The following is a 12,750-nucleotide window of genomic DNA, read 5'->3' on the forward strand; positions in this document are numbered from 1 at the left end:
TCCTGTTGGTTTTGCTCTTGAAAAGGCAACTGGCAAGTCCATGGTACTGGAAGTTGCTGTTGAGCTCTGTTGTCTTGGTTAGGGTTAATCACAGCAGCTTGCTTCCTTTGGTGCTGAATCATCAAGGGGAAAAAATGTAAGCTTGGCAGTAAAATATGTATGTGCTGCATTGTAGATTTTCAAGCTTGCCTTTGCAAATTAAAACCAGAAGTGTATTTTATAGAGAGAGCTCAGAAAGCTTGAAATGGCTTTTCTCCTCTTCAATAAGTTATTTTACCCATAATCTTAAATAGAAGCTGTGCTACTGAAAGGACTTTTGTAGCTCTGTTGGAATAGCTGGAGTACAAAAATAAACATAAAAAACTGAAAAGGCTGTTCTGGGTCAGGAAGAAAAAGGCCTCTCTGTACCAGCCTGTCAGTGGATGGGACTTTGAGAGGTGGTGACACTGTCTTCTTTTGAGCCCAGGGAAGATTTTGCACAAAAAATTTGAAAAATTTTAGATTCTTCCAAGCACAGAAGAAGCAGCAACTGAAGCCTGCCAAGTGAATTGGGAGACCTGAGAAACTCTGTGTAGCATCGCCTGTCATTTCTCTTATGAAAATGAGGAAGGGAGTGGCTGAACTCTTCTGGCATTGCCAGAGCTTAGAGAAAACGAGCTGTTACGGGTGGGGATGGGGATTTTCTGATGATTTCTGTGTGCAGAGACCCAGGCCAGTAGGTGCAAGGTTGCAGGAACAGAGCATAAAGCTGCAGCCTGGGAGCTGGTCTTGGAGAGTTTCCTGATGCTGGCTCTCTAGGCAGGCAGGCTCTGGCCCAGCTACATGTATCCACACTTATTTATATAAGCACAAATACTGCAGAATTATCCTTGGCCCCTGCAGAGCTGCACCCTCCAAAAAATATGTAAGCACTGGCGTTGGGAAATGTTGGGAAAGTCAAAACACCACATCAGCACACATACACATTTAAGGCTGGCTATAAAGCAAGGTTTGGCATAAACCAGACCTTTTCTCTCTTGCTTTCATGTATATTGACTCCCAGTAACCTGACATCTCAAGCTGCTTCACTCCTGGGTGTTTACAAGACAGAACTGTGGCTGATATATGGGTCACAGGACAGCTGGCATGATGGGGAGAGGTGGCCTCTTACAGCAGAAAAAGTTGCATAGGTATCTCTAGTAAGGAGAGACCGAGAGAAAATGCCATGGTATGCTGCAAAAGTGTGAGGCTTAGATCTAATTTTAGCTTAGATCTAGATTTAGGTTTAGATCCAGGTTCAGGGCCCTGGAGCAAGGAGCCGCTTTTGCTCATCAGTAAGGGAGTCTTGGTAGCTTTGAGTTTGTAAGGGGCATTCTGGGTTAGAAGTAGTGGAAAAGCTTTCTCTACTATGCAGGGGTGTTGCAGAATCACCCGTGCTTATCACATACTGAGATCAGTTGCCATGGAAAAGACTTACATGGATTTGGTTCCTCATCTAAAAAATAGATTTGTCCTCTTCAGTCAGCATCCTTGTTAATGAGTAACAGCCATGTTGCTTAATAGATTTCCTCTCCCTATATAGATATGGTAAAATATCGAAGTGTAGACAGCAGGCAGCACAGTCTGAAACCAGAGCTGTCTTTCCCTCTCCTGTGCTAACATCTCCTCCTACTCATGAAAGGAGTCAGTCCTCAGGTGAACCCAGGGACAGCACATGACTTAGCAGAATTTCACGTCTCTTCTATCAGCTGTCCATTGCCTCCCAATGCCTCTCCTGGCCAGCTGGGCAGAAAGAGGCATCTGCTGAACGCAGCAAGTCTGCTGCTGCTCGGAGAGCTGGAGTAGGGAGAGGCAGCACCACGTCTAGACCCCGCCTGCTGCATTTTCCCTTTGGTTTCCTCTGCTTGTTCCAGCGTGTTGCCAAAACACCTTTTTGTTCCAGCTGAATAAGCAGAATTCTGAGATGGCCTGTGCCACATCTCGCTGACTGATGGCTATAGCAGTCCTGCACAGCAAAAGCAGTCAGGGAGACTGTGTGTGCCTCAGTTTTGTTATTTGATCACTGGATGTTGGAGATATAAACAAAAAGGACAATTGCAGCTTGGTCCTGGAGCCAGCAGAGGGGAAAACACCTCTTACCTTTGAGGAAATGTGAGCAGTTGTAGAAAGACCATTCATACTCCCCAAACACCCCATGAACAATTCTGCCCAGCACACACAACCCTCTAGTCTAAAATAATAGCTAAAATACATTCTTTTTTTTTGCTCAGAAGAGGGAAAAAAAGGTGTCAAACGTTTCTAATCCACCCCTCACAGTAACAAAGGGGATTCATTGCTACTGACCCTGGTGATAGAGATAGTGTCACTCTCCTCATTGAGACGTGGATAAACTCAATCCAGTTCTCTTCACACTACCTTTTCCCCTCTGTAAGAAACATTTGGCTGACTCCAGACTTGTGTCCAAGGTCTCTCAAATGTGGGTGTGATAGTGTTAGTATATAAGACTATCCAGATTCAGGAGGTAGTGACATCCAATTTTATCAGCAGGATTAATTGCTGGAGCTGTTACTAACAAGAGATCATTTCTTTCTCTCTCCCAGCTAGCACTGTACAAAATGCTACTCCTTGATTATCCCCAGATGTAACTCTACATGCAGTATCTGGCTGAGATGAAGCTTTTTTAGAAATGCCTTGACCTTAATAACTAACTCACAGAGGGGATTGTGCCTAGCTAGGGGAAACATTGAAATCCTATAATGGAAGGCACTGTTGATGAACCAGGTATTATTTAATGCAATTAGCATAATTTACTGAGCCAGGAAAAGAAGTTTGTGTGGATATAATTTTTTCTAGCTTGCTGCTAAACAGAACTTGTTGGTGTTGGGGATGGGCTGTTTCTGCTAGTTCTGATGCCTCATTTATTTTATGAGGTAATGTGGCTCAATTGCAATCCATAATATAGAACCAGACTAATTTCCAGTTAAATGTCCCCCTCCAAGATAAAATCCCAGGGCTAATTTGGTTCTCATTACAATGACTTTATTTTGGCTAAAGAATGATCCACTCACTAGCAACACATATGCAGATGATTACATTTAAACAAATATGCCAGGAGTAGAAGTTTAAACTCTCTTTAGAAGGAAAGAAAGAAAGCATAATGAATTTGGTCTTGTGAGGACAAACGCTCAATTTACTGAGCAAGAAGCTAAATGCCTGTCCCCCCAGTGAGAGCAAGAAGAAATAGCAAGAGAAGAGATCCCCAATAAATGACAAGGGAAGTGAACCTGGTGGTGTTCAGACTTGCATAGAGTGATTTAGCTCCTATGAGGCATTGGTGAAACCAACTCCAATACCTTGGTAGAAATATATTTCTTTAGTTGCCAGTATTGGAGAAGGACAATATAAATTCATTGGCTACAGGAGCAAAGGAAGCATTTCCTGGGTCATCAAACCATGTTCCTTCAAAACCAAGAGAGCATCATTTATTTGACCTAGTAAACAGAAAGCAGAGGAGATCCAATTGCTCTTGCAAACACAGTGTGAGGGAATGCACCAGGGAATGCAGAGAGGTACTTAAGCTAAACGACAATGTTGGCACAACAACAGTGGATATAAACTGGCCACAAATACTTTTAAACAGGAAATTAAAAGGCAATTTCTAGCCATTAGAGGAGTGATCTTTTGGAAAAGCTTTCCTATGAGAGTAGTTGGGGAGGAAAATAACTAGTTTTAAGATTATTATTGAAAGTGTGATAAAATGCAATTGCTAGAGATACAATGAAGTAGGATGAGGAAGTAATAAAGTCCTCTCATATCTCCCAAAGGCTGAATTGCTTTAAAGGAAAGGTATCCACAACATTATATGGGACAAATAGATCTTTTAGGGGAGATCGATCAGACACTTTGATCCGTACAGAAGGACTCATATGGACATTTAGACTAAACCAGATTTAAAAAGACCTAGGTTTTGATTAGTGAAATTTCCTAGGTGCCTAACTGTGTGTGAATGAGGATGAATGGGATTTCTCAACTCAGCCTATTCTGTGATTCTGTAATATGTGCCTGCTGGGAATATGTGCTTGTTCCTGGTATGTCTGGACCTCAGGACACAGAGCTGCAGTGGCCTCTGTGGGGATATCAGATCAGACAATACCTAACACAAGGGAGGAACCATGTATACCCACCCTGTAATGATTTTTCTTTTCCTCTTTATTTACAGGTCAATGCCAAACTGTACAGAAAGGTATGAAGTGTCTTTCCTCGCTGTTTGTGGAGAACCTCAAAACTATAAGTATTTCTTCATTATTTCCTGACAAGTATTCTCATGTTGGTGCTATAGTGGGTTCTCTTACAAGAGAAATGTGCTCTTTCACACAGTGTAGTATTTTGCTACTGTGACAACAGTATTTGTTACCAGCCAGAGTCATTACCAAGACAAGGATGCTCAAATGTAGACACATTAATATAACAGCCAGTAATTTTATGAGGAGGTGTCTTTCTATTACTCTTTTTCACCTCTAAGTGGGTTGAAGGTATTACCAACATTTTCCTAAGATCTCTGAACCTGATTTCCTTAAATTTATTGGGTTTATGAGAACATACATGTAATCATATTTATGGGTCTACTTGCCTGTGAGTGAAGCACCAGAATGACTTTTCATTTCTTTGGGCAATTTCAATCAAACTTCACAGTGGGTCTGTAGTTTCAGAGATATTAAACTCTACAAATTTTGTGGGGCCAAGCAGAGAAAAGAGATAACTTAGTGATATGTTCCCCACTAAAGAAAAATCCTCACACCTACTCAGGGAATCCATATGAAAAGGCAAGGACAGGGGAGAGAGTGATATCACAAATACACTTTTATTCAGGAATCTGAGTTTTTCTCACCAGCAAATTCCCACCTTTCTCTTAGAAATTCTCTGGTCAAATTCCTAAACTCAAATTATATCTCCAGAACGAAGTGTGCTTCTCATCATCTTTCTATAAGTGGTTTTAAATATGCAATTCAGTTTGCAAACTGTTTCCAGCCTACCTGAGAGCTAAAAAAATAAGTTCATTGGACATGGTATTTGTTATGTTGTCTTTGAATTATTCAGAATGTCAGTGAAGAAAGTTATTTTTTTCTATGTTCATCTCCTTTTCATAGCAAAATGCGTGGATATTGCCCTGAGTTCTTGTACTGATGTTGCCTATACTCAAATGGTGTATCCTAACTTTCTGGATCAGAAGTCTCGAGAAGTGATTGAGTACAGCTCTGAGTACCTGCTCATCAGTGTGCTGCACAACTTGCTCCAGGGGGAATGCAACCCCGACCTGAGGCTCCTGGGCTGCTCAGTGCTGGCCCCACAGTGTGAAAAGGACAAAGTCATAAAGCCCTGCAGGCACGTCTGTGAAAACCTCAAAAAAAATTGCCTCCCTGCCTTTGATGCAATAGACATGGCCTGGCCCTACTTCTTAGACTGTGACCGCTTCTTTGCTGGGGAGGAAGAGGGGTGCTTTGACCCGCTGGCAAAGCTGCGAGGTGAGCAAGGAAACTGCTGGCACAGCTTGTCTGCATGGGGAGGGTCTCATCTCACTCAGCTTGACATGTCTATGGCACAAAACCTCTTCGCTTGTCATCTCAGCCTGTTGTCTTTGTAGAGACCTGTAACGTGTCATTAATTCTGTTCCACCTATTTTAAACAATTAAACCGTGCTCAAGAACTAGCTATTTCTCTCTCTCATTTAAAAAGAGCATCAAGACAAGCAGCTCAGGGCAAGATGTTTGGATGCATTTAGATAAGCCCTGTCTTGCGTGATAGCTGTCTATATATTTGAAATCTTTTATTTAAAAACTGAAACTTTAGTGAACTCATAAATCTGTGACTGCCTGTCAAATTTAACAGCTGGTTAAAATATTCTCATTAATGATTGTCACAGATTTTTGTTTGGATGAAGAAGATCCAGATAGCTGAAGACAGATAAATCTCATTAAAAAAAACCCAAAACACAAAATTCAAAGGGAAAAATCTGTACAATTTGTTACTAAAATGAGCTAGTATGTCAAAGGCCAAATTATAGCTGCAAATTGCACAAATATTTGTTAGTGTGCATATGCATTAGTAGGATTTTGCAAATAAAACATGCCACAATAAGTGTAGGATGTACTACATACATTTAAGGGTTTGATTACAGCTTTATTTTCTATAATTCTTCTACTTATAAAGATATTTTGCAAAAAAGTGCAGGCTTTCATACAATCCTCTGAGCACTATGGTTTTAAACACTGTGTTATGATTTTTCATTGCAGGAGAAGTAGATGCTGAGGAAGATGTGCCTTCAGACTTGCCAGCAACTTTTATTCAGTTCAAACACCATTCATATTCCCAAATGGTGAGCACGCTGAAGAAGACTGCTTCTAAGTGCTCCCACATTGCAACAACTTACAGCATAGGGCGCAGTTTTGAAGGGAAGGATCTTTTTGTGATTGAGTTTTCAACCAAGCCTGGACACCACGAACTGCGTGAGTTATATCAGTGCTGATCAGGTTGTTTGAGGAGAGACCAGATTATCCAAGTGAAAACAGGCCCTTCTACTGGGACATCTTTTAAACTGTAAAAAGCATTGATTCAACAACATTTCTCCTCCCTTGTGCTCCTGAAATACAGTGATAGTTAATGATTCCTTGCAGCAGTTACAACCCAGTAGCAATTTCTTACTGTTATGAGCTCTGTCATGACCACGCTTGGTAATCCTGTTCCTTGTAGGACTGTGTATTTGGTTGCAGTGATGTGGCTGTTATTTATTTGTGCCCAAGGTACAAATCTGGGATACTTTTCTGTTACTGACTTGCCCTCTCTATCATCTACCACTTCCTCACTGTCCTTCACATCCCAAAATACAGATGTCTTCTGAGAAGGCCTCACATACAGAAGGAGATTGTCACTAAAAAGGGATGATCCAGCACAGAAAACAATCCTCATGTGCAGAGAATGAGCAGAGGTTCATGTCAGTGCTGTACCTGTCAGTGTAACAGGTGGATAATACCAGGAATTATGTTATCAAAGCACCTGAATAGATGCTATTATACTATATATAGGTGCTAATATATACATCAGGATGTGAGTCCTCACAAATTTTCTTCAGAGGGGAATGGTGCAAATCTCTCTTTTGTAGTTTCATCACTAAGACAGCAAGGGCCTGATTTTTAAGTGGTTTGAATTCTTCAAAAAGCAGATAATTTTCTAGTGCAGTATTAGGTATTATTTTGCAGTTACCAGCTTCCAGCTCAAAAAATTGTACCTGACTAGATATGGTGGATTGCTGTGGCCACTGCTGAGAGCCTCAGGTTGTTTCTCATCAGAAGAGCCCCAGCATCAGCACAGCCTCAGCAGTGTGGCAGAACTGAACGACATCTGACTTAATACTTTATTGAGATTATGATCTCAGATCATGCGGCTGTGTCCTCTGTGTGCTGTGCTGCAGGGGAGTCAGAGAGGACAGCAAAGACTGGTAGCTTTGTTTACTTTCAGCTGTGCTGCCTTGCATGGTCTAGAGGTATTTTGAGGTGCCTTTAAACTTAATCAGGTCCCAGCAGATGTCATTAACAGAGCAAAGATCTACATTACATTTTCCTGGCCTATCATCCTTCCTCTCTCTTTCAAAGAAAATAAGTTGCAGGTGTCTTTTTAAGCTTGTACTCCTTTTGCCAGGAAAACACGAAGCCTATGAATCAGGATTTTAAATGAAAACTCTGATATGACATGATAAAAGATGCTAGTGTAACACATTTCCTAGCATTTTTCTCTAAATCTGTTGCTTCATGCTGCTCAGGACAACATAAAAGGAGGTGGAAATAGCTCCAGATTTGGAGATTTTGCCAGCCCGAGCAAGTGGCACAATTGATCTGTGCCAGGCCCCCTCCAGTATCCAGTGCTCGAGGCTGGCCAGGATCAAAGGCAAAGATGAAGGAATAGACAGGAAAGGGTGTTTCCAAAGTGCACCTATTTTCTATTTTCCATTAGTCTCTAAGGAAGGATGGAAACTGACTGAATAACTGCAGGGAACTGTGAAGTTATGTGTTTCTAATAGACTTATTCCAGGGCTATTTAGCCTGAAAGCCCCTTTTTATGCATAACCCAACGTCTTATCCAAATAAAGGGGTAATATATTACACATCTGCAGGACGTTTCTAGGGTCCATGAAAAAAATAAGGCATTGAAGCCACCCAAGGTAGGTCAGTGTGCCAGGGCTGTAATTTGTTCTTTCCCAGCCATGGCTTGATGTTTTTGTTTTCATCATCCTTTGCTCACAAGTAATGATGACTCTAGCAAAAGCTCAGACCAATGATTGCCTCTTATGGTTTGGAATCCTGATAGTTTGGACTTAACTTTATTTCACACTATTTAAACTGTTGCTGAACTGATGTTTAGCAGAGGGAAGTTCACCTGGAACTGCTGTGCTATTTGCAGGAACGTGTGGAGGAAATTAGTGTAAATAAAACTTTGACTCATGAGTGAGAAACTTGGGTTAGCCTGATTTTGGAAGCCACTCAGGTATAATCAAATTAAAGCATCTCATTGCTTCATGTTCCACAGTCAAGCCAGAATTTAAGTACATTGGCAACATGCACGGAAATGAGGTTGTGGGGAAGGAACTACTGATATACCTTGCACAGTATCTGTGTTCAGAGTATCTTCTGGGGAACCCTCGCATCCAGACCTTGATAAATAACACCAGAATTCATCTCCTGCCTTCACTCAATCCTGATGGGTATGAACTGGCTGCAGAAGAGGTAAAAATTTTATTACAGGGAGATGTTCAGGCCTTCATGTTTCTACAATTCCCCATGGGTAAGAGCAAACTGGGAGGGGAGTGTCATGTAAAAGAGGGAACATTAATAATTGACTGCCAGAATCCCAGGTGTGGCTGGTGGTGCATTGCTTTCCAAAGATGATGTGAACAGAACTAAGAGGAAATCAGAGCCACATTTGTCATTTTTGCTGCCTGCGTGTGATGATGTGGGAATGACTGTGTTACTTTTTCACACACTTACCACTCTCTGCTATCTGTTCTAGAACAAAATGCCTACTGACTCACTCTAATGGCTTACACTGTTTTATAAAGAAATGCAGTTTAATACCATGTGATAGATGTTCCTCCTCTTTTAAAACTGTAGGTATAATGAAATGTGAATATTTTCTGTACTGTCAAAGTTTCATAATGGATGGCAGTTTTCAGAGATCAGCCCATGTCTGAGGGAGACCTGTGAAAACAGAGGTTCTATTACTTGTTACCTGACATTCTTCTTTTCCCCTCACTGTTTTCTTTACCACCACAAGCATGAAACTAGACCTTTCTTCCTCTGTGTTTCTCATGTGGTGATCTCTGTCCGTTGTATGAGTCTGGGGTTATTGCACTTTGCCTCATGCTGTCTTGGGGCATCAGCTGTATTTTCTTTTTTTCCTCCCCTAACCCACTCTGCATGCTGCTCTGAGCAGCAGGCTCCTGTGTTCCTCTTATGAGTCACATCACTGGTGAGTGAAACACTTCCTGAATGCTAGTTAGTGCATTAATATTCCTGGAGACAAAATGTGATTAATTAATAAATGTGGGTTTTTAACAGTACAGACATTTTCAGTTTACTTCTTTTAAAACTTCCCTTTGATTAATCAATTTCCACAAAGTGCTATTTTGAGACAGGGACCTATTCTGAAGTTGGCTTCTGTGTTACAAAACAGGGGGCTGGTTACAATGGATGGGTCATCGGACGACAGACAGCTCAGAATTTGGATCTGAACAGAAATTTCCCAGATTTGACATCTGAGGCTTACAGAAGAGCTGGGATTCGTGGGGCCCGTCTGGACCACATCCCCATTCCACAGTCCTACTGGTGGGGTAAGGTATGAATTACACAATTTATAAATCATATATACTACAGAGCAGCTCGGGAACAAAGAGACTGAGATTGCTTGTTCTGAAGTTATTTGCTTGTAACCAGATTTTATAAGTAAGACTGAAGTGGACAACCTCAGAATTGGCATGAAAACATGGTGTAGGTCTGGCCAAAGAGACAGGTGTCACAAATCATTTGGAAAATTTGTAGATAATTTGAACTTTGCTGTTTTAGATTAAGAATAATGACTGTTACAAGGGAGTCACAAGTGTGTAATGATTCATCATTAGTGCTTTAAACTGTAGTGAATGTTAAAGACTTTATGGATTTGGTTGTCATTGCACCAAGCTCTGCACAGGTTTGATGCAACAGGAGTTTCTGCCATGGAAAATGTACAAAGGCTGCATGTAAAGTTGTGCAGTGTAATCTTCCATTAAAAGAGGATGTTTACAAATCACTGTAACCATATAGAGCAGTGGAAACAGCCTGTCAAGCTGCAGTGCTGCTGGAAGGGAGAGTTGCTGCTGCCAGGTGGGAGCAGGATGGAGGCAGCTCTACAGGGCTTCACACCCATCCCCACTAAGCTCTGTGTAAAGTTATATCAGGAATGCAGAGCTCAGCCCTACCTGTGTTGCTGGCAGCCCAGCAGCTCCCGGCACCAACAACTCTCAGGGGAACTTAGTTGCCCTTGAAAGAAGAATCACAGGAAGCTAAATCAGTAGTTCAGATATTGGGAGCTCTGCTTTCCTCTGCTTTTAAGCTCATTTTAATCTAATTCAATATTTGTTGCTGGCTCAAAGCCTCAGACAGGTAGGGAACAGGATTGTTTCAGTATCTGGTATTAGCAGAAGATTTGAGAGATCATACTTCAGTTTCTTACTCTGATGCAGGTGGTCTTATATAAAGACAGGTCTAAATCCCAAAGGCATCCCTGATGCTGCCCCAGTGTTCTGGTACCCCATTTCACAGTAGTAAAATCTAGATGAAAGCCCCTCACTTCCTCAGGATAATGTACATATGAAGGTGGAAGGCTGTGAGAGGCTCAGTAATGCACAGTGTATTAGAACACTAATTTCTGCCATAACTAAGCTCGAGTAGTCTATTCTATTTTATGCATGTAATCACAGATCCCAACTCATGGCACTGAATTTCTGCATGATTATAAGGTCACAAGCTTAAAAGTTTTCAACTTTTGACTGAATAATAACAGATAACAGTGAGCTGGTAAATGCGAGTACAGAGGCTCAGAAGGGAAGAAAAGGTTGAGAGCTGTGGAGCAGAGCCTGAGGCCAAATGAAAATAGCTGGGAAAAAAGGGGATTTTAGGAGAAATTCAGAGAGACTTTGATTCACCCCTTTGGTGAGTTTCCCTAGTTGGATGCCAGGTGCCCACCAAAGCCACTCTATCAGTCCCCATCTCAGCTGGACAGGGGACAGGAAAAAAAACTAAAAGGTGGATGAAGGTAAAGACAGGGAGAGATTGGTCACCAATTACGATCAGAAGAAAAACAGAATCGACTTGCGGAAATGATTTATATCTCTTTTATTTATTATGAATCAAATCAGAGTAGAGTAGTGAGAAATCTTAAAAACACTTTCCCTCCACCTCTGCCTTCTTCCCAGGCTTAACTTTGCACCAGAATTCTATATCTGCTTCGCCCCGTGGTACAGGGGGACCAGGGGGACCCTGGAAATGGGGGATGTGGTCAGTTCATCACACATTATTTCTGGTGCTCCTTCCACCTGAGAGGGAGAGCTCCTCAGACTCTTCCCCTGCTCCAACATGGGAAGGAAAGGATGGAGATCTCCCTCCAGCCATGTGCTCACTCTCTCTGTGTCTCCAGAGGTGCAGGGTTGAGGATCCAGGCAACAATGAGGAAGGAAAAACATGTCTTAGACCCACTTTTTTGCCAGTGCAAACTGTGATCTTTTCTCACACTGTGCAGCCCAGAGTCCCTATAACTGGGTTTCTTGGCTCTAACCTCCTCCCTCTCCAAGTCCTGCTTCTGCCCTGGTTCTTCTGCTGCTCTGTGAGATGCTCAGTGGCAGGCAGCCACTTGCAGGAAGTCATTTTTATAACCATGTATTTAGCTTTCTTAAACACTGTGTAACATCACAGTAGTTTATAGAGAGATGGGTGGAGACAGCCTAACACTGCTCTCACAGCTACCACCACAGCTCTGCCCCAGCAGCAGCGTGCTGGTCACCATGGGTTGTCTGTCACCACAGAGAAGGGACCAGGGAACCTTGGCACACAACCACCCCCTGCCTGAGCTCTGCCTCAGTGGGTGCAGTCCTGGGGTTACAAACACATCCCTTCTCCTGCAAATCTTTCCTTGTATTTAAAGAAGAAATAAGGGAGCCATCCAAGGAATCACTCCTCAGAGCACCAAAGCTTGGGGAACTTCTAGGTGTTCTCCTGGCCCCAAAGCTGGTCCTCACATAAACAACACCCAAAGTATCTCCAAATCCATATGCTCTAGAGAATAAATGAGGGAACCAGTGTGCCTGTGGCCTCGGTGGCACCACAAAATCTCCTTGCTGACTGTAGTTGCCTACGCTTCACAAACCTAGCAGTAAGTGGTGTCACAACTTTGTGTCTCCTTTGCTGGTGGTACCACAGGACTGTCAAATCAGCTCTCCCATAATGAGCCTCAGTTTTGTCAGGAAGATGAACCCATGGCTCTTACAGTAGTGCTTTGCGCATGCGGGAGCATTAGGTTGAAAGTTTCAACACCAGTCTCTCAGCTTCCATTTACTTAACAGTGTTTGTTACCTACCTGATTGAAGTAATTACCTGAGTGTGGCAGGGTACTGTATAAAGATCAGGAAACAGAAAGTGAGCTCTCAGCCAGAGCTCCCGCTCTCCAAAAGCCTGGCTTTATATAGCATGTTTT

The 12,750-nt window shown here is 42.3% G+C and overlaps 1 protein-coding gene across 1 annotated transcript in view; it reads left to right on the plus strand.

Moving 5' to 3' along the window:
- Positions 1 to 12,750, plus strand: part of CPZ (carboxypeptidase Z) — a 34,842-nt gene that overhangs the window by 7,866 nt on the left and 14,226 nt on the right. Inside the window, exons 2-6 of the mRNA XM_010401985.2 lie at positions 4,199 to 4,222; positions 5,127 to 5,501; positions 6,270 to 6,482; positions 8,557 to 8,753; positions 9,700 to 9,861. Of these exons, the coding sequence (XP_010400287.1) occupies positions 4,199 to 4,222; positions 5,127 to 5,501; positions 6,270 to 6,482; positions 8,557 to 8,753; positions 9,700 to 9,861 (971 nt within the window). The remainder of the gene's footprint in view (positions 1 to 4,198; positions 4,223 to 5,126; positions 5,502 to 6,269; positions 6,483 to 8,556; positions 8,754 to 9,699; positions 9,862 to 12,750) is intronic.

The sequence above is a fragment of the Corvus cornix genome, chromosome 4, assembly GCF_000738735.6.
Source record: "Corvus cornix cornix isolate S_Up_H32 chromosome 4, ASM73873v5, whole genome shotgun sequence".
NCBI classification, from domain to species: domain Eukaryota; kingdom Metazoa; phylum Chordata; class Aves; order Passeriformes; family Corvidae; genus Corvus; species Corvus cornix.